At 50.7% G+C, this 18,987-nt stretch overlaps 1 protein-coding gene across 7 annotated transcripts in view; it reads left to right on the forward strand.

Annotated features, from left to right (window-relative positions):
- Mfn2 (mitofusin 2) overlaps positions 1-17,769 on the forward strand; it is a 30,193-nt gene extending 12,424 nt beyond the window's left edge. For all 7 annotated transcript variants that reach the window (XM_060379105.1, XM_021649143.2, XM_060379106.1 and 4 more), the window contains 15 exons: positions 1,202-1,364; positions 2,356-2,480; positions 3,704-3,812; positions 3,898-4,005; positions 5,267-5,420; positions 5,945-6,012; positions 6,139-6,260; positions 8,011-8,137; positions 9,176-9,280; positions 9,464-9,566; positions 10,113-10,333; positions 11,586-11,741; positions 12,858-13,054; positions 14,292-14,426; positions 15,696-17,769. In XM_060379105.1, the coding sequence (XP_060235088.1) occupies positions 1,202-1,364; positions 2,356-2,480; positions 3,704-3,812; positions 3,898-4,005; positions 5,267-5,420; positions 5,945-6,012; positions 6,139-6,260; positions 8,011-8,137; positions 9,176-9,280; positions 9,464-9,566; positions 10,113-10,333; positions 11,586-11,741; positions 12,858-13,054; positions 14,292-14,426; positions 15,696-15,765 (1,963 nt within the window). In that variant the 3' untranslated portion in view covers positions 15,766-17,769. The remainder of the gene's footprint in view (positions 1-1,201; positions 1,365-2,355; positions 2,481-3,703; positions 3,813-3,897; positions 4,006-5,266; positions 5,421-5,944; positions 6,013-6,138; positions 6,261-8,010; positions 8,138-9,175; positions 9,281-9,463; positions 9,567-10,112; positions 10,334-11,585; positions 11,742-12,857; positions 13,055-14,291; positions 14,427-15,695) is intronic.
- The last annotated feature ends 1,218 nt before the right edge of the window (positions 17,770-18,987 follow it).

An 18,987-nucleotide genomic window follows, 5' to 3' on the forward strand; every position in this document is an offset into this window, starting at 1 on the left:
TCTGTAGGTTACCTTTTCACCCTGCCAGTGTCCAGTCTTTTATTTAATGTAGTCTAATCATCTACTTGGACTTTTTCCCTGTCTGTGTGATATCATATCTAAGCAGTAACTGCTGAAGCTTCCCATTTGTTTTAAGAGTTTCAGGTGTGATAGGGAGAATCAGGTACTAATTAATACCCAAGGCTGGGATGAGTCTCAGTTGCTAAGTGCTTGCTGGCCTCATGCACAAAGCCCTGGGGCCCAGCATGATAGCACACACACACACTCCTACAATCTCAGCACTTTGGAGGTGGTAGGAGGGAGATCAGGAGTTTAAGGTTATCCTCCTTATGCAGTTTGAAGCCAGCCTGTGTCAAAAACAAAATTAAAATTCTATATAGACAGCCAGTCTCTAAATAAGGTGGATGCCTGGCACACAGTGGCAGCGCAGAGCGGGCACTGGGTCTCAAGTCCTATCCCTGACGACTTGTGATCTCAAGTGTGCCTTCAGCTTTTGGCCTGTTGTTTCTTCATCCTTCCCCAAAAGGTGTGGCCTGGCCCTCAGCTGGGTGCTAGTGCCTACCCGTGTCACTGGGCACATGGAAATTGGCAGCTCTAAAGCTGTATGCTGCTGGGGACTGCCGTGCCTAGTGAGAATAAGTGTTTAGCATTGAAGCTTGGAGAGCAGAAGTCTGCAAGTACAGCTGTTTGCAAGAAGCAGAGTCTAGAAAGGGGTATGCTAGATAAAACGCTAAAGGAATCTTCTCTTTTGTCTGGCATTGGTGGGCCTGAGAAGTGGGTCTTCATGTGTGAGGAGGAGCATGATGGGAAAATAGCTTCATAGCAGGCCCAGTGTGGAGGAGCAAGGACATAGAACCATTTGGACAGGAAGACAAGCCTGGGGGCAGGACCCCTGGTCTAGGGAGGAGCATGATTTTCTTTGGGGCAGGCAGGCTCCACATTGATGCTTACTGCTGGTGTTGGACTGGGAAACAGGTCACATGTATGCAGTGCCCTGCAGTGCCAGCCGCCTGCAGGTTGGTCTGAAGTGGTGAGACAACAGGTTCCAGCTGAGAGACATTTGCCTGACCAGAGCCTTCCTTTCAGTGTTGCCTGGGCACCATTGACATGGCAGAGAACAAGACACTCGAGCCTTGGGCTGGCCACTACCGTGTGACAGCCCAGACAGTGTTGCTTATGCCTTACTATTGTGTCCTCCCAGGACGAGCAATGGGAAGAGCACCGTGATCAACGCCATGCTCTGGGACAAAGTTCTGCCATCTGGGATTGGCCACACCACCAATTGCTTCCTGCGAGTGGGGGGCACAGATGGCCATGAGGCTTTCCTCCTCACCGAGGGCTCAGAAGAGAAGAAGAGTGTGAAGGTGGGTGCTGGCCGGCTAGCGCTTGGCCTTGGGTGCCAGGGAATGTAGTCTTGACTTGAAACAGTTAGTACGTCATATCACAGAGCTCACCCAGCCTCCGTGCTCATGAGCTCAGGGTTCATTGTGAGAATGTCTGGGAGGGTCAGAAAAGGGGAGCGCCAAGAACGAGGGCCCAGCTTGAGGGGGAGAGGCAGAGTGAGCTGGCTGGCCTGTGCACTAGGCAGGGAGGGAGCACACATGTTCTTCCTGGGCTTGCCAGCGGGGAACAGTGTGCTCTGGGTGTGCTCTGGGATTGGCATGCAGCCGCTGGCCTCTGGAGCACTCTCATTTCCTGAGAGGCAGCTGTGCGCTACTTAGAGCCAGGTACACATTTTGATTCTTAGGGAGTTAATCATTGCAGAGTGGAAAGAGCTTCAGGGTGATGTTTGAGAAAAAGGCTAAAAGGGGGAGTGCGGAAAGCTGGTTCTTACACATGAAGTGCAAGAAAGGGTGCTGGGGAGATGCTCCTCTGTTAAGAGTGCTTGCTGCTCTTTCTGAGGACACGAGTTCAGTTCCCAGCACTGGCAGGTGTCCACAGCCTCCTGTAACTCCAGGAGATCCAATTTCCTTTTCTAGCCTCTGTGGACACCTCTACACACTCATGTACATAGAAAAAAACAATCAATGCATCTTTAGACAAACGTGTTACTTCATGTGCCTACTTGTATGTCTGTGTACCACATAGGTGCCTGTTGCACATAGGAGGGTGTAGGATCACCTGGAACTCAGGTTACAGTTGTAAGCTCCATGTAGGTGCTTGGAAATGAATCCAAGTCCTCTAGAAGAACAGTACACTTAATGATTGAACCATTTCTCAAGCCCTTGAATTCTTTTTGTTTAAGGAAAGGGGGTAGTCAGTTGGTCAGCCATCCCCGGCTACTGTGTTGTAGCAGATGGCACAGAAGCTGATGACACTCTTGCCCTGATACTTATTTTCTTCCCCCATCATCAGACCGTCAACCAGCTGGCCCACGCCCTCCATCAGGATGAGCAGCTGCATGCAGGCAGCTTGGTGAGTGTGATGTGGCCCAACTCCAAGTGTCCGCTTCTCAAGGATGACCTCGTGCTGATGGACAGGTGAGAGGGGAGAGACCTTCCAGAAGCCCAGTCAGAGGGTACCAAATCTGCATTTCTGAGTGATTCTGGTTCAGGGTCCCCATGGTGTCCTCTCTTTGCTCAGTTTAAGTACTGGTACTTTTCAGACAGCTCAGCCAAATCCTTGTGCCTCTTGGATTTCTTCCAGGGGCTGGTTGGTTATCGTGCCCATTGGCATCAGTGCACTGCAGATGTCCCGGGAGTGGGCTGTTTGAGAGATAGGAGGGGCACTGAGAAGTGGGGCAGGCCCTACATGGCAGCCAGTATGTTTGGGTTCTGCCACTCCAGGCTAGTGTGGGGGTTCAAAGGCACCCACTTGTTCTATAAAATATCGCCTCGGGAGACTTGAGCAAGCAGATTTAGGCGCCATGCTCCCTTAATTCCTTTCCTTCTGGGACACTGTAAAGACTGCACCCAGAGACAGTTTAGGACCTGTTTATTCATTCTGTTTGTCCGTGCCTGAAATGTCCTCGGCAGACTGGCCTTAGCAGACCTTAGGACGCAGGCTCTGGAAGGCTGGTGGCTCCAGAATAGTTAGTGTGTGTTGGTAGCACATGTGCTCATTTGCTCCTCTTGAAGGAATGCTTTGCCCCTGCTTTTTGTACACATTACACCTATACCAAAAGATACAGTACTATGACCTTGACCTGGACTCAAATACAAATTTGAAAGTTGGGCATAGTAGTACATGCTTGTAATTATGTCTCTAAGAGAGGTGAAGGGAGGAAGATCAGGAGTTTAAGGTCAGTCTTTGCTGTGTGAGATCTCTCTGAAAAAAGGAAGAAATTAAAAACTTTACTTCAATTGTATATCTCTAACTGAAAATTACTATGTTTTCATTAAAGTGGTAAGTGCTGCTGGATGGTGGTAGAACACACTTTTAATCCCAGCACTCAGGAAGTAGAGGCAGTGGGATCTCTGAGTTCAAGGCCAGCCTGCTCTACACAGTGAATTCCAGGACAGCCAGGGCTACACAGAGAAACCCTGTCTTGAAAAACAATAACAAAAAAGTGATAGGTGCTAAAAACAAAGGTGGAATTCCTCAGTGAGCTGGAAGGACAGGGAATGGGAAGTAAAGATTCCCAGTGACGGTGGCTTGGCTCCCTTCCTCTCCTTTGCCTGGCCACTGTGCAAGTCCCAGGGCTGTTCACCCTGGGGCCCATGTCCTGTGCCCGACTGTACTGGTTTACGCCTGTCCCCTTCAGCCCTGGAATTGATGTCACCACGGAGCTGGACAGCTGGATTGATAAGTTTTGCCTGGATGCTGATGTGTTTGTGCTGGTGGCCAACTCAGAGTCCACGCTGATGCAGACGGTAAGTCTGCCTCTGCTCTGTCCCTGGCCTGCTGGGCGGGCAGCTAGCAGGCCCCCTCCTTCAGCAAGGTCCTGCCCTTGTTTAGGAGAAGCAGTTCTTCCACAAAGTGAGTGAGCGTCTGTCCCGGCCCAACATCTTCATCCTCAACAACCGCTGGGACGCCTCTGCCTCAGAGCCTGAATACATGGAGGAGGTGGGTGTGTCTCTCAGAACCTGAATACATGGAGGAGGTGGGTGTGTCTCTCAGAACCTGAGTACATGGAGGAGGTAGGTGTCTCTCTGGCACTTTGGAGACTGTCATGAGCCATGAACACTAACCACTCATATCCGCTTCTGTCCTTTCTGAGTTAAAGTGAAAGATTGCCCATGTATGCACTCACTTTCCTTTCTTTTCCTTGATTTCTTACATAGGTCAAAAGAGCATCCCTGCCATGTTTAGTTTTGTCTTTTGTGTTTCTTTCTGCTTGAGCCAATAACTCTGGTTCACAAAAGCTCAATAAATTAAAAAGCAGGCTTTAGAAAGACATTTGGGAATGAAGGGTAGGTGGTTCTTAGCACAACTCCCAACTCTAATTTTGTGTGGAATGAAAGAAAAGGGATTTGTGAGTCCAGATGCAGCTGAGCTTGGCAGTGGAGCTTTGGTTGTGAGCCTGTGTCCCCACCTGAGGAGGATCCGCTCACAGTGCCTGGCACTTGGTAGGGGTCAGTGGAGGCTCTTCTTGCTGTTGTTTTTTCAAGACAGGGTTTCTCTGTATAGCCCTGATGTACTAGAACTCACTTTGTAGACCAGGCTGACCTTGAACTCAGAGAGATCTGCCTGCCTCTGCACCTGAGTGCTGGGTTTAAAAGCGTGCGCTATCACTGCCCACCTTGTCTATGGAGACTTTTAAAAGTTTATTTATTTACTTTCTGTAGATGAGTGCTCTATCTGCATGTATGCCTGCACGCCAGAAGAGGGCATCAGATCCCAGTATAGATGGCAGTGAGCCACCATGTGGCAGCTGAGACTTGAACCCAGGACCTCTGGAAAAGCAGACAGTGCTCTTCACTGCTGAGCCATCTCTCCAGCCTGTCATAGAGGCTCTTAACCCTTTTAGGTTCTGCCAGTCCAGCCTGGTGTTTGGAGCTAGGACTGTCCATGGATGCCCACTCATTTCATAAACCAAGGTTCTGGGAGACTTCGTTTGTCAGGGTAGAGCCATTTTAGACTTCTTTCCTTCTGGGACACCAAAGAACACTTTTAAGCCAATTTTCAAAACCTGAAGCAGTTCAAAACCTGGGGCCTGTTCTGTGTCTCAGAAGACCCCAGAGAGGAGCTGGGGAGGCTTGTGTCTCCAGAGCAGAGATGATGGGTGACCTTTCACTGTAAATGTTTATTCCTATTGCTTGCTGAGCCATGGGGATCGGGTTTCCTCACCTTGCTTCCTTGTGGACACCTGTGTGTTTGGGCCCAGGTGCGGCGGCAGCACATGGAACGCTGCACCAGCTTTCTGGTAGATGAGTTGGGTGTGGTGGATCGAGCTCAGGCTGGGGACCGGATCTTCTTCGTGTCTGCCAAGGAGGTGCTCAGTGCCAGGGTCCAGAAAGCCCAGGGCATGCCAGAAGGAGGTAACTATGAGACTGACAGCCTTCTTTTTCTGGGTGTTGGAAATGTTGAGTCTCTTACTGGGTCTGTTGGTGAAAATAGGTCTGGCAGTGAGATGGAGAGCAGAGCCTGGAGGGGAGGTCCTTGCTTCTTAGAATCACCTAGGAGGTGCCTCTGGGCATGTCTTTGGGGGCCTTTCCAGAGAAGATTGCCTAGGAGGGATGATTCCTCCTGAGTGTGAGCTGTAGCATCCCCTGGGCTGGGTCCCAGACTGAGTGAAAAGGAGAAAGCCGGCTAAGCACCAGCGTTCCTTCTGTTTCTTTGCCCAGTGCGGTGTGGGCAAGCAACCTCAAGTTCTTGCTGCCATTCCTTGCCTTCCATGACCTTCTGTATCCCCTCAGACTGAGAGCCAGAAGAAGCCTTCCTTCTTCCCTTAAGTTGCTTCTTACCAAGTGTTTTTGGTCACAGTGCTAGAAAAGTAAACCAGAGCAGACTCCCCATTTCCCCACTATGCATCTGTCTCCTCACTAACCCTGCCTTCTCCTAGGGGGCGCTCTTGCAGAAGGATTTCAAGTGAGGATGTTTGAGTTTCAGAATTTTGAGCGGCGATTTGAGGTAAGTCTTTGATTCTGGTATGTGGTGATTCTTTCCCTCCAAGTTCTCTCTAGCCCTGTCCCTGGCCACTGCCTCGCCCTTGGAGATGAGGGTCCGCACCCCCCTCAGTACCTCTGTCTGTTGCAGGAGTGCATTTCCCAATCTGCAGTAAAGACCAAATTTGAGCAGCACACAGTACGGGCCAAGCAGATTGCAGAGGCCGTTCGTCTCATCATGGATTCCCTGCACATTGCAGCTCAGGAACAGCGGTGAGAGCCCAGTCTAGAGCAGAGAGATTGCTGGGAAATTATGGGTCTATGAATTTTGCCTTGGGCAGCTGAGGCACATCTGTGATCAGATCCTTAGTGCTGAGTGAGTCCACGGGCTCACAGCTGTGACCTGTGACCACTCGGTGACCTGTTCAGCAGGGCCACTTGCTGTCTGACCACCCCGCCAGCCTGGACAGTGAGGGAGGGTTCTTGTGTTGTAGGTCTTCACCTTTGCATTTGTTTGTTTTTAATCTTCAGTAGTACAGGGTTCAGAACTGAGGCCTCACGTCAGCTAGAAAAGCACTTGCCTACTGAGCTGCAGCCCTAGCCCAGGTTTTGCGCCCCCCCCCCCCCGCCCCGCAACAGATTCTTGCTGTGTAGTCCAGATTAGTCTTGAATTTAAGATCTTACTGCCTCAGGCTTCCCCCGCCCTGTAACATATCACATCCAGCCTGAACCTACCTTTTTAAAATTTTTTATTTTTACTTTTTTATTTATTAATTTCTTTTTCTTCTCCTTTTTTTTTCTTCTGAGAATAAAGGTGTGTGCCACTTTTTAAACATGGTAGGGTTTAAGAGATGTGTTCCATTGTGCTTACCTCGTATGTAAGAACCCTTGAGCTCAATCCCTGGCATGTGGTAGTATGGCAGTGACAACCTGTAATCCAGCACTCTGTAGGTGAAGGCAGGAGGATCAGAAGTTCAGTGTCATTCTTGGTTATATAGTCAATTTGAGGCCAGCCTAGGATACATGGGATCCTGGGTCAAAAAAAAAAAAAAAAGGAAAGAAAGAAAAGAAAAAAAATTGAGAAATTTAAAATATAGAAAACCATAGGGAATCATATATAACAATTCAGTTCTACTGGAGAGATTCGGCAGTGCTGGCCCTAAGTTACAACAGAACAGAGAAGTTGTTAAGTAACCTTGAGTGTGTGGTCCCACCCGTTCCTCAGGGGTGACGGTGAGTTTAAAATTAAAATGCTTCTTGAGGAACTTGTGAAAAGACTGTAGGCTTCTGGACGCGTGCCGCACATGTTCAGGCTCGCTATTACCAGGGTTGGCACTGCACCTGCTGTTCTTGCCACTCGGCCTGGTCTTCCTTCTCCCCTAATTCTTGTTGGGACACTTGGCATGGGTGCTGGGAACTGAACAAGCGCCCTTACTCAGGTACCCAGTCTCTCATGCTCTCCAGAGCATCTGCTGCTCCTGCCTGGAGGATCTCCCATTTCCTTAGCTCTCGCCACGCTTGAGACATGGCCATTTCCCCCAGGTGTCTGGTAGTATCTCTTTTTCATTACCCAATTGCTGGATAAGGGAGCATTCTTTTGTTGTTGTTATTTTATTTAAAGAGGTTTTACAGTGTTGTTTTTGATTGTGTGTCTATGGCAGGGTATACCTGTGGAGGTCAGGGGTCAACTTTGTGGAATCAGATCTCCTTCCACCTTTACCTGACTAGGGACTGAATTCAAGTCATCGGGCTTGCAGAGCAAGCGTTTGACCTGCTGAGCCATCTTGCTGGCTTGTCAAGCATTCTTTTCCATATTAGTTAGCAGCACTGTATCTAACCCTCCTTTAGGCACCACCCCTCCTCCTAATGGAAGCCTGAGGGGATGCATGACTGTGTCCTGCCTGTCTCTGACACCCTGTCTAGGCAGGATAGCTGTGGCCTGGGTGAGCCTCCCAGCTTCCCTTAGCTCCTCTGCACAGTCACGTGGGACATGGGTTTCTGAGAGGTGTTTTTCTTCTCTCAGGGTTTATTGTCTAGAAATGCGGGAGGAGCGGCAAGACCGGCTGAGGTTTATTGACAAGCAGCTGGAGCTCCTGGCTCAAGACTATAAACTCCGAATTAAGCAGATTACAGAGGAGGTGGAAAGGCAGGTGAGAATGAAGAGAAAGCTCTGTGTGGAGACTTGGACTCAGAGGCAGTGTCAAGTTCAGTGGCAGCAAAAGTCACGAGCAAGACCACTCATCCAAGTAAGGGACTTCCTCAGCTTTCTGGAAGCTGTCTGTGGCCCAGGTTCAAGGATACCATTTCCCCTGGGGCTCCTTCCAGGGCCATTTCGTTTTGTTTTGTTTTTAAATAAATTTATTAATTTATTCACTTTAGATCCTGATCACAGCCCCCTACTTCCTCTCCTCCCGGTCCTACCCTCCCATCTTCTTACCCCTTTTCCCCCTCCCCTTCTCAAAAAAGGTGAGCCTTCCCACCCCCACTTACAAACCTGTTCCAGCCCATCAGAACTTAGTATATCCTCTTCTGTTGAGGCCAGACAAGGCAGCCCAGCTAGGGGGATCCAAAAGCAGGCAACCAAGGCCATGTCAGATACAACACACACTTGCCTTCTTGCTAGGGGACCCACATAAAGACCAAGCTGCCCATCAGTTACATACGTGTTACGGGCCTAGGTCCAGTCCATACATGCTCTTTGTTTGGTACTTCAGTCTCTGTAAGCCCCTATGGGCCTAGGTTAGTTGACATTATTGGTCTTCTTGAAGTTTTTTGTTTGTTTTGTTTTGTTTTGTTTTCTCGAGACAAGGGTTTCTCTGTGTAGCCTTGGCTATACTGGACTTGCTCTGTAGACCAGGCTGGCCTCAAACTCACAGAGATCCACCTGCCTCTGCCTCCCTGAGTGCTGGGATCACAGCTGTTCACCACTGCACTTGGCATTGAGTGGTTCTTTTCTGGGACCTTCTATCCTTCCTCACACTCCTCCACAGGATTCCCCTAGCTCTGCCTAATGTTTGGCTGTGGGTCCAGCATCAGCTCCATTTTGATCGCCCATTTTCTTCCATCTCTATGACTTCAAATCAAGAGGAGCTGGGAGACTGCGGGGTGCAGGACAGGTGTGCAGTTCACTGCAGCCTCCCCTGCCAAAGCTCAGTCCTCTGATGCTAACTGCTCTCTCTCGGCTGCAGGTGTCCACAGCCATGGCCGAAGAGATTAGACGCCTCTCTGTGCTGGTTGACGAGTACCAGATGGACTTCCACCCATCCCCAGTTGTCCTCAAGGTTTATAAGAATGTAAGTGAAGCAGCAAGTCTTAGCTGCTCTGTCTCATGGTCCCGAGTAGAAGTGACAGCCAGGGGCATGAGGCCCAAGCTTACTCTGCCTCTTTGGTCAGCTGGCGGGGCAGGACAGGTTGAACACCCCCGGCAACTCCTGCTGATGGTGCCCCTTCTCTTAACCTATCTTTTCTGGAGGCAGGAACTGCACCGACATATAGAGGAAGGCCTAGGTCGGAACATGTCTGACCGCTGCTCCACAGCCATCACCAGTTCCCTGCAGAGCATGCAGCAGGACATGATAGGTCAGTGTCTCAAGGGATCTTGGGATCTGTGGGGCTGCCAAATGCAAGCTAAGGCCAATCTGAAGTAAGGCAGGGCTGGAGAGATGGCTCCGTGCATTAAGAGCTCTCCCAAAGGGCCTGCTTTGGTTTCTAGAACCCATGTCAGAAGGCTCCCAAGTGCCTAAACTTCAGATCCATCCAGGAGAGCCTATGCTCCTAACCTCCATGTTCTCCTTCACCCGTGGACACACACACAGTCAAAAACCATAAGTCCACTATTTTGACTTTTCCTTACCTGTGACCTTTAGCAGTGTGTCCTGAATTCATTCTGTATGGACTTGGAGAACCCCTGCTTGGGCAAGTGGGACAGCTGAGACTTTGGCATGACTGCTGGCAGGTTTGGGAAGGTGACCTGTCAACCAGTCCTACTAGCCGACTACCTCGGTGTAGTTTCTGCCCAAAGCTACAGCAGCCCTAGCAGCTGGTGTGGACTTCGTGCCTGAGGTTGGGCCCTGGTGTGGCACAGGCTTGAGTGATGCGCTCTCTCCCTGCTTGTGCCCCTGACAGACGGCTTGAAGCCCCTTCTTCCTGTGTCTGTGCGGAATCAGATAGACATGCTGGTCCCTCGCCAGTGCTTCTCCCTCAGCTATGACCTCAACTGTGACAAGCTGTGCGCTGACTTTCAGGAGGACATCGAGTTCCACTTCTCCCTTGGATGGACTATGCTGGTGAACAGGTTCCTGGGCCCCAAGAACAGCCGCCGGGCCTTGATGGGCTACAGTGATCAGGCAAGAAGCTCCTTTTCCCTAGGGCATCATGGGAGATCACCCTGCACCAGATATGTCAGTCAGTCTACAGTGGGGGTCCCTGAGCCATGCAGTGTGCCATCAGGTCACTGGTCGGCACTGTTGTCTTTATCAACATGGTCTGTCCTAATTACAAATGCTGAGGGTTGGCTAGACAGTGGTAGCACACACCTTTAATCCCAGCATTCAGGAGGCTGAGGCAGGCCGATCTCTGTGAGTTCGAGGCCAGCCTGTTCTACAGAGTGAGTCTAGGACAGCCAAAGCTACACAGAGAAACCCTATCTCGAAAAACCGAAAATTAAAATTCTGCGTGTTTTCTTAGTGCTTGTTTTTATGTGCTCTTCAGAACAGCCCACTTGGGAGGGTAGCTCAGGGAGGAGTGTACAGTGCCTGGTGTACAGGAGCTTTGGGTTTGATCCTTAGCACTGTAGGGGGGAAAGGGAACTGAGAAGTACTTTTCCACAAACCACCACTTGGAAATTTGAATAACAAATGATTTTAAAGGATTTTAGAATAAAAATACACCAGGAGCTGAGAGATGGCTCAACAGTCTGGAGCATTCCCAGCAGCCATTTGATGGCTCACGGCTGTCCTCACCTCTAGTTCCGGCGCGCTAGGCACACCTGGCACACAGACAAAACATTCGTACACATAAACTTAAATAAATCATAAAGTAAAATAAAATACATATCACTACTTTAAAGTTCGGAATGAAAAGTGTGTTAGGGACTGAGGAGCTGGTCCAGTGGGTACACACACTTATTCTTACTCCAAAGTTGGCTTGTCAGTCTTGCTGAAATAGCGAGCTTCCAGTGCAGTCAGAGACCCTGTTTTAGAGCAGAGAGCAGGAGAGGACGACACCTGACATTTGCTCTAGTTTCTGTGTGACGGAGATGCATAAGTTACAGGCACACACACTCACTGCACACACTTGTGCCCACAGACACACTGCTTGAATTACTGCTTTTAGTACTGGCCCTGTGCCGGCACAAGCCCAATGGCCAGGCTTACATCTTGTGGCATGCCCCAGTGCTCACCTCGGGCTGGCAGGTTTTAGGAAGCAGACATCCAGCTGTGGTACATACAAAGCTCATTTACCCTCTTCTGCCCTTTGGGAGTGGAAGAGTAGCTCAGTCTCTGTCCTACCTTGTCTAGTCTTGAGGATCACTGGGTGTGTGCTTGAATGGACAGCCTTGCAACATTCTTCTCATCCCTTTGTTGTCTCCCTCTTTAGGTTCAGCGTCCTATCCCTCTGACACCTGCCAACCCCAGCATGCCCCCCTTGCCGCAGGGATCCCTCACCCAGGAGGAGCTCATGGTCTCCATGGTTACCGGCCTGGCCTCTCTGACATCCAGGACCTCCATGGGCATTCTCGTGGTTGGAGGAGTGGTCAGTGATAGCTGCTTGGGGAGGGGTGCTGTGGCTCAGTGAGTGTTTTCTCCCCTGGGGGCCTGTGTGGCCAGAGCCCTTTCACCTACAGTTGCTGCATCACTCAACTAATAGGATACTCCCAAAGTCTAGATATGGCTTGCAGAAGCCCAGAGCTGGTTTGAACTCTCCCCATCTGGCACCTGAGGCCTCTTCCTCCACAGCAAATAGGGAACAGGGAACAACTAAAGGTCTCCTGCCTCTGGATGGCTCTGACCCAAGCTCTGAGGAGCAGCTGGCTGTCTTCTGGTTTCAGTGAGGCTTATACTTTTCAGCCATAGTCCCTCACTTCTGAGCCCCCTAGTGGTGATGGCAAGCTCTCATGCTGTTTTGTAGACTGTGGAGAGGCAAAGAGTGGTGGCAGAGGGTGACTCACAAACACTGTCAAGACTTGCTTTTTCAGCATGTAGTACAAGATGGATCAGCCGAGACCCCTCTCCCCAGACTGAGCGTTGCACTCTGTAGCTCCTTCCACAGGTATTGGCCGATAAGAGGGCATGGTCTGCAGCACTGACTCTTGACAGACCCTTTTATAGCATCTGCTTACCTAGCTATAGAACCTATGCATTAAGCTTATAGCTCGTGCCTTCTTTGTGAGCGAAGAAACTTATAAGTAAACTAGCCCAAGTTCATACAGTCAGAATGATGGATGAGATGAAAGCCTTGATGTTGAGCTCCAAGCCCTATTCTGTGACTAAGCTACAGCTGTGAGGAATGATGCTGAATTCTGCCTCTTGTTACCATCAGGATAAGCTATTGCTTTGGATCATTTGTGTTTCTCTTTAAGAAACCTGTTTCTCAGGTTGGGGCTGAAGCTCAGCAGGAAAGAGCTTGCCCAACATGTGCCAGACCCTGTGTTCCATCCCCATCATTTAGAAAAACAAAACAAACAAACAAGCAAACAAACAAAAAAACCTCACCTAGATCAGGACAGTGATCCTAACCCTAACTTATGTCCTATGGCCAACATACAGTTTTCCTCCCTTCTGGCTGGAATCCTGTATAGGCCCTGCCCTCTTAGCCTCAGTGGAGTCAAGGAGAGAGACCCTGCTCTAAACTGACCGTGCATCTTTGTAGGTGTGGAAGGCGGTGGGCTGGAGACTCATCGCCCTCTCCTTTGGACTGTATGGCCTCCTGTATGTCTATGAGCGGCTGACCTGGACCACCAAGGCCAAGGAGAGGGCCTTCAAGCGCCAGTTTGTGGAATATGCCAGTGAAAAGCTGCAGCTCATTATCAGTTACACTGGCTCTAACTGCAGCCACCAAGTCCAGCAGTGAGTGGCCCCGGGATCTGAGGGAGGACACCCTCTTACGTGGGCTCTCCCCACCTCCCTTTCAGCCTGATCTGAGAGCCCCATGATGCTGGTGTCAGGACTTCGGCTGGGTAGTGCCAGCTTTGCATCCAGGGATGACAGGAGGGGTCCACGGCTGAGGTTAGGTAGGCCTCCTGTGCTCCCCTCCCATGGAGGGGAAGATACTGGGGAAACAAAGGAACCAGGACATGCTTCATAGATTTTAAAGGTTGCTTTGGGACTGGAAATGTAGCTCAGTTGGCAGAGTGCTTTCCCAGGGCTTCATCCCCAGCATCTTATAGATCAGCATTATGTCTTAACACCTATAATCCCAGGACTCAGGAAAATCATCCTTGGCTATAAAGAGAGTTTGGGGCCAGCTGGGATACATGACATTTTGTCTCTAAGTAAATAAATAAATATTGAAGGTAGGCTTGAAGGGCATGAGCCATGGGTGCAGCTGTGGGATCCTACATCAGCCTGGTTATGGTGCCTCATGGATCAGGGTTACCTATAATCACGCCATCTTGGAGCATGGAGAAGGTAGAAAGTTGTACTCTGCACTGCCTCTCTCTGTCTTTGTCTCCCAGGCCTCAGACTATAGTCCAGCCTAATCTCAAATTCAGGTCAATCTTCTGGCTTCAGCCTCTTGAGTCCAGGGATAGCAGACATGAGATACCATGCTTAGTCTGTTTGGTTGTCCCTCTAACTATGGCATGGCAGACCCTTTTTGCACTAGTGTCCCCTTTACTCTTGTAGCTGTGAGCTAGATGTTTTGTTGGTGCGTACTTTCTCAATTCCTCTGTTGATAGGTAGCTTGTCTTACATGCATGAAAGTCTGGGTTAATCCCCAGCATCACACACACACAAACACACACACACTGAAGATACTGAGACTTGGGCTTGGAGATTAGTGAGATGAGTCCATTTCCTTGCCACTTAGCTGATGAGCAGCAGCGTCCGAATCCTAGCCTCTTGTGTCCAGGTCAGGTTAACCGCTGGACTTCCGTGCCTCCTGTGGCGATGCCCAGTGTTTTTGATGTGAGCATTGGAGCTGTTCGTGGTTTCAGTAGAGGTGGGAAAGATCCCCAAAAGTGGGATTGCAGGCCAGAGGACGTGTCATGGGCTCAGCTGCTACTCTGTTCTGGGTGGATTTAGTCACCAATAGAATCCTGCCTACACACCATGTGCCAAATTGATCTTACCTCTGTCCCCTCAGGGAATTGTCTGGGACATTTGCTCATCTGTGCCAGCAAGTCGACATCACCCGAGATAATCTGGAGCAGGAAATTGCCGCCATGAACAAGAAAGTTGAGGCTCTGGATTCACTTCAGAGCAAAGCCAAATTACTCAGGTGAGTTGCCTAGCTGGGGGAGTTGGGGCTTGTCTGCCATCTGGTTTTCTTTAGTGTGGACACCAGGCGCTCTTTGTGGAGTTGGCGCCCTGTGAGATGTTGGCCAGGCACTGCAGGGTGCGGGATAGTGCTGGAGGCTTAACAGACAGTGTCACTGTCCTCCAGGTGCTTAGCTAGGCTGTGATGGCACCCAGGAAACAAGCAAGACAGCGGTGTGATGTTGCAGCTAATGAGTGGCCCTCCTCTGAAGGGCAGGGCTTCAGCACTTGGCACTTCTGGCCCACCCAATTTTTATCACTCCTGGGAGAGAGTCATCAGCTCTTCACTGTTTTGTTTTGTTTGAGGCAGGATCTGTTTGTAGCCCTGGCTGGCCTGGGACTTGCCATGTGAATGAGGCTAGTCTCAAAAGTCTTACTCAATTCCACTCTGAGCCCAGAGTCAGGGGTGCAAAGCACCAGGTCTCTCCGCAGGAGCAGGAGTGTGGTCTCTGTAGAACAGGGAAGTTTGCTGGGAGGAGTGTCAGTGGAGGAGCCAGGATCTGGCTTCCAGGCCTGCACTCCCTCAGCTCTCCCCTGTCCTGTGGCTTTCATCTGTGAGATGAGATTAATGTTATGACAGCCACAGCTGAAGCCAAAGGACTCTGCCTGCTAAGTCCTCAGCCTGCTCAGGCTGTGATCACATCAGCACATAGGACCTGCACTTCCCTCCCCAACCTCTGATGTCAGGGACCCATGGGGACAGAGCTGGAGAAGAGGTGCTCAGAGGGTCCTAGCTCTAGTCTGGATAGGTCAGTGGACTTTCCCTTCTTTTTCTGGCCTTTGCATCTGTGTCCCTCCTGCCCATCATCAAGGACATACTCCTCACCCACTGGGGCTCTTGGGACAGAGTGTCTGCTGCTGCTTATAGCCACAAAGACAGCTGAGCTAGTGCCCAAACCTTTACCTGCCAATGAAGAAAGCTGGCTTCCAGGGATTGGGACTTGCCCCCGGCTGCAGCCAAACTAGAAAAACCTAAAACCAGCTATGGTGGTTCACTTCTGTAATCTGAGCACATAGGAGGCTAGGCAGGAGGATGGCCAGCCTGAGAATCTTATCTCAGCCTACCTCTTTTTTTTTTTTTAAAGCCTGGCTCTTGTCAAATCAGCTTGTGACCTCCTTTTCCTTATCTGCAAAATGGGAAACTGTGCTGTTGAAGGATTAACTGAACATTCAGACGGGCTAGTGGGACGCGTCATGGCAACCACCTGACAAAGCGATCTTATGTTTGCAGGAATAAAGCTGGCTGGTTGGACAGCGAACTCGGCATGTTCACACACCAGTACCTGCAGCCCAGCAGATAGTGGGCAGCCAGGGCAGGCCTGCACTGAGCAGGGGCCGGCAGCCAGGGCAGGCCTGCACTGAGCAGGGGCCGGCAGCCAGGGCAGGCCTGCACTGAGCAGGGGCCGGCCGCGCCGCCGCCAGCTCTCGTCCTTGGCCGCTTCGGAGAGAAGGAAAGCACCCACTGTCTTGTACCATTCTCAGCCCTTCAGCACCAGTCACTCCCTACCTGTGCAGGAAGACCCTGGCTCATACCCTAAAGGAGACCAACAAGGATTGGGCAGCTCGGCACCAAGGAGTCCTGCATGCCTGTGTCTGCCCATCATGCTCGATAGGGTCTTCCAAAGGGTGACACCCTGCAGAATGATGGGAGCAACACAGGCATCAGGCAGACACTCCCACTTTCTCCGACACACCTACTGAGAAGGACAATGTTGGGGGTGACTGGACTCTCCAGAAGAATTCAGGATAGTTCTGGAATGGCCAAGTTTGTCCCAGAAGGACTTGTATCTTATGTTTGGCCCTTAGCCTTAGCACTTTTTCCCACTTGCAGAGTGAGTTGTGCTTGGTGGCCAGGCTCAACATACCCTGGGCTTTAGACTCAGGGCACTCTTGTGGGAAGCTGGGGATATCTGCCAGCCAGAGCAGAGGGGAGGGCTCAGGAGAGGAATCAGGGTGTCCGATGTAGTGCTGTTGGTGTCTGGCATCATGGTGACATGGGACTTGCCTCCCTTCTTGCCATTGAGGCCCTTGTTCTTATTTCAGCTCTTGGCCTGTTAGTCCTGGTGTATTAGTGAGAGCTAGTTTGCTCCAGGTGGTTTAAGGATGTAGCAGGGGGAATGGTGGAAGATGGGGCTTCTGGGGATGGCTGGAGAAGGTTGGTACAGAAGCGGTTCCTCTATCTGTCTTAGTACTGAGGGGCTCACAAGCCTGGGAGGCTCAGCTCGCTAACCTCAGCTTGTCCCTGCCTTGCTGCAAGCCCCCTGTGGCCACCATTCTCTGGACTGTACCCTGTGCTAGTGACTGCAGCTGGCCACAAAACAGCATGAGAAGCCTGGCCTTTTCCCTACTGCCCTGACCCCCTCAAGAGAAGCCTGGCCTTTTCCCTACTGCCCTGACCCCTCAAGAGAAGCCTGGCCTTTTCCCTACTGCCCTGACCCCCTCAAGAGAAGCCTGTCTGCCTTTCCCTGCTGCCTTGACCCTCCCAAGAGAAGCCTGTCCGCCTTTCCCTACTGCCCTGACCCTCTCAAGCCTGCCTCCTCCGATCCTGAAGCCCCCCGCTGCTTGCTTAGCCTCGTATTGACTCTGAACTCATTGTTGAGTGTTGAAACTATTAATGGTCAAAGTAGGGAAGATTCCAGTCACTAAGGTTGATTGCCTTGGAAAAGCAGTTTTAGGGTGACAAAGCCTTTGTAGAACAGGTAGAGAGTGTCTTGGAGACAAAGCATTGGGCTCCAGCCCTTCCCAGAAGTCCACAGCCAGGAGCTTCCTGCAGGGCACTGTCCTGCTGGTTGGGTGCCCAGGGACTATGTCCTCTCCTGCCCGTGTCTGCCTGCTCACTTGCCCCTCAGTCTACCCTGTTTGCTGGGACAGTGATGGTCTTGGCCAAGGTCAGCATGTAATGTAAAGAAGTTGTGAGTGTATTGCCATGCTGGACAGATGGGGTCACCTCAGAGCGGGTCAAGACAAATCAGTGTCACATAATCCCAATGAATGTTGTGTTCTTTGGGGGGAAAATAGAATAAACATGAAATCTTTTTCAGAATAGCCCCCGAGTAATGAATGAAAATTTGAGCTTATATAAGTAAAAATTCCATTTATACCACCAGGAAGAGCTGTGCCCGAGCTGTTTAGCAAAGCACTTTAGTTTCTTGCTGATAACTGTTGTGTGATCTTTTGCTGGGCCGCCAAAGGCACCTGACCCAGTGCCTTTGCTTCTGGTATATTTAAGGTGATGTATCTGTCCAAGTTACCTGTATCTCTGCTGATCATATTGGAAACTAAAATAAAGCCCCCGTGTGACCCTGTGTGAGCTCTCTGCCTGGCGTCTGGTCTGAGAAGAAAGAGCGTGGCCAGCCTCCAGGGCCAGGAGATCCAGAGTGACTCCTGTACAGAGTTCTCTGTAACTGCACACACTCACTCTTCGTGTAAAACACAAGTGAGTCAGCAGCCACCCCCCTGTGCCTTCTGAGAACTTGCCTGCGACCTTTCTTGTTTGAAGGGCCCTTGGGAGTGGAAAAGGCCGCTGGGTTCTCCTTGCCCTTCTGCATATGTCCTCTTGACTGAGGTTCCATCCTCACCCACCAATTTCTCTCACAAACCCTGAGCTCAGCTGTCGGTAACTGCATCCTCAGATTCCCAAGCCCCAGACTTGACAGGTTCATCAAGTCCACAGTCAACACATAGTGGACCTGATCTGCCACTTTCTATCTGAATACCATGACCTCTTACTCCTCCATTCACCGCTACCCTGGGCCGAGCGGGTTATTGCCTCCCACCTGTTCCCTCTCCACCCTCGCCCCTCACCTTCCCTGCTCCCTCTGCTTGTCTACAAGTGCCTCTGCCCTCCCTCACTCTGAACGAACACTCATCTCACAGGAGATGGTGCGTGTTTCTCCTGCTAGCACCAGCTCTGTCAGGGCTGTTCTGGTCTCTTTGAGAAGAGCAATTCAGTTCACGCATTATCACCAGGGGAACCCAAATGTTCCTGGAAGCCTGTGGGTGGACCCAGTTCTAGGACATTCAAGTGTGTGTGCGGAGAATTCGGCTCGTTCAGCCCCTTTGTGGAAACTGAAGTTCAGAGAAATAAGACTAGCCGGTGTCCTAGCATCTTGGGCTGATAGCGGAGGGGAGAGGCTGCCTATGCACTGAAATCTTTATTTCCCAAGCCTATCAGCTCTCAGATGTGCCCTTTACTCTCCCATCCAGTAGAAACACGATCTAGTATGTGTACGTAAAACAGAAAGTTTAGCAAGTGCAGGGAGTTGTTATTTGCCAGCTGCTGCTGCTGTCCCACTGGGTGGTGCCCCACAATGTGTCTGACATCCTGCCACAGACCATACTCTGAGTTAACTATTCTCAGGCAAGGTCAGATTCATCCCTGCGGCATCGGCTCAGAGATGGGGTGCCGGGGAGACCCAGCCCCTCTCCCAGATGTAGCAAGTTTCAGGCTGGCCATGCTTCACAGTGACTCTTGTCTTGGGGGACAGGGTAAGCAGGGTTTTATTTTTGTTTTGAGGCAGGGG

Source organism: Meriones unguiculatus, chromosome 3 (genome assembly GCF_030254825.1).
Source record: "Meriones unguiculatus strain TT.TT164.6M chromosome 3, Bangor_MerUng_6.1, whole genome shotgun sequence".
Taxonomy (NCBI): Eukaryota; Metazoa; Chordata; class Mammalia; order Rodentia; family Muridae; genus Meriones; species Meriones unguiculatus.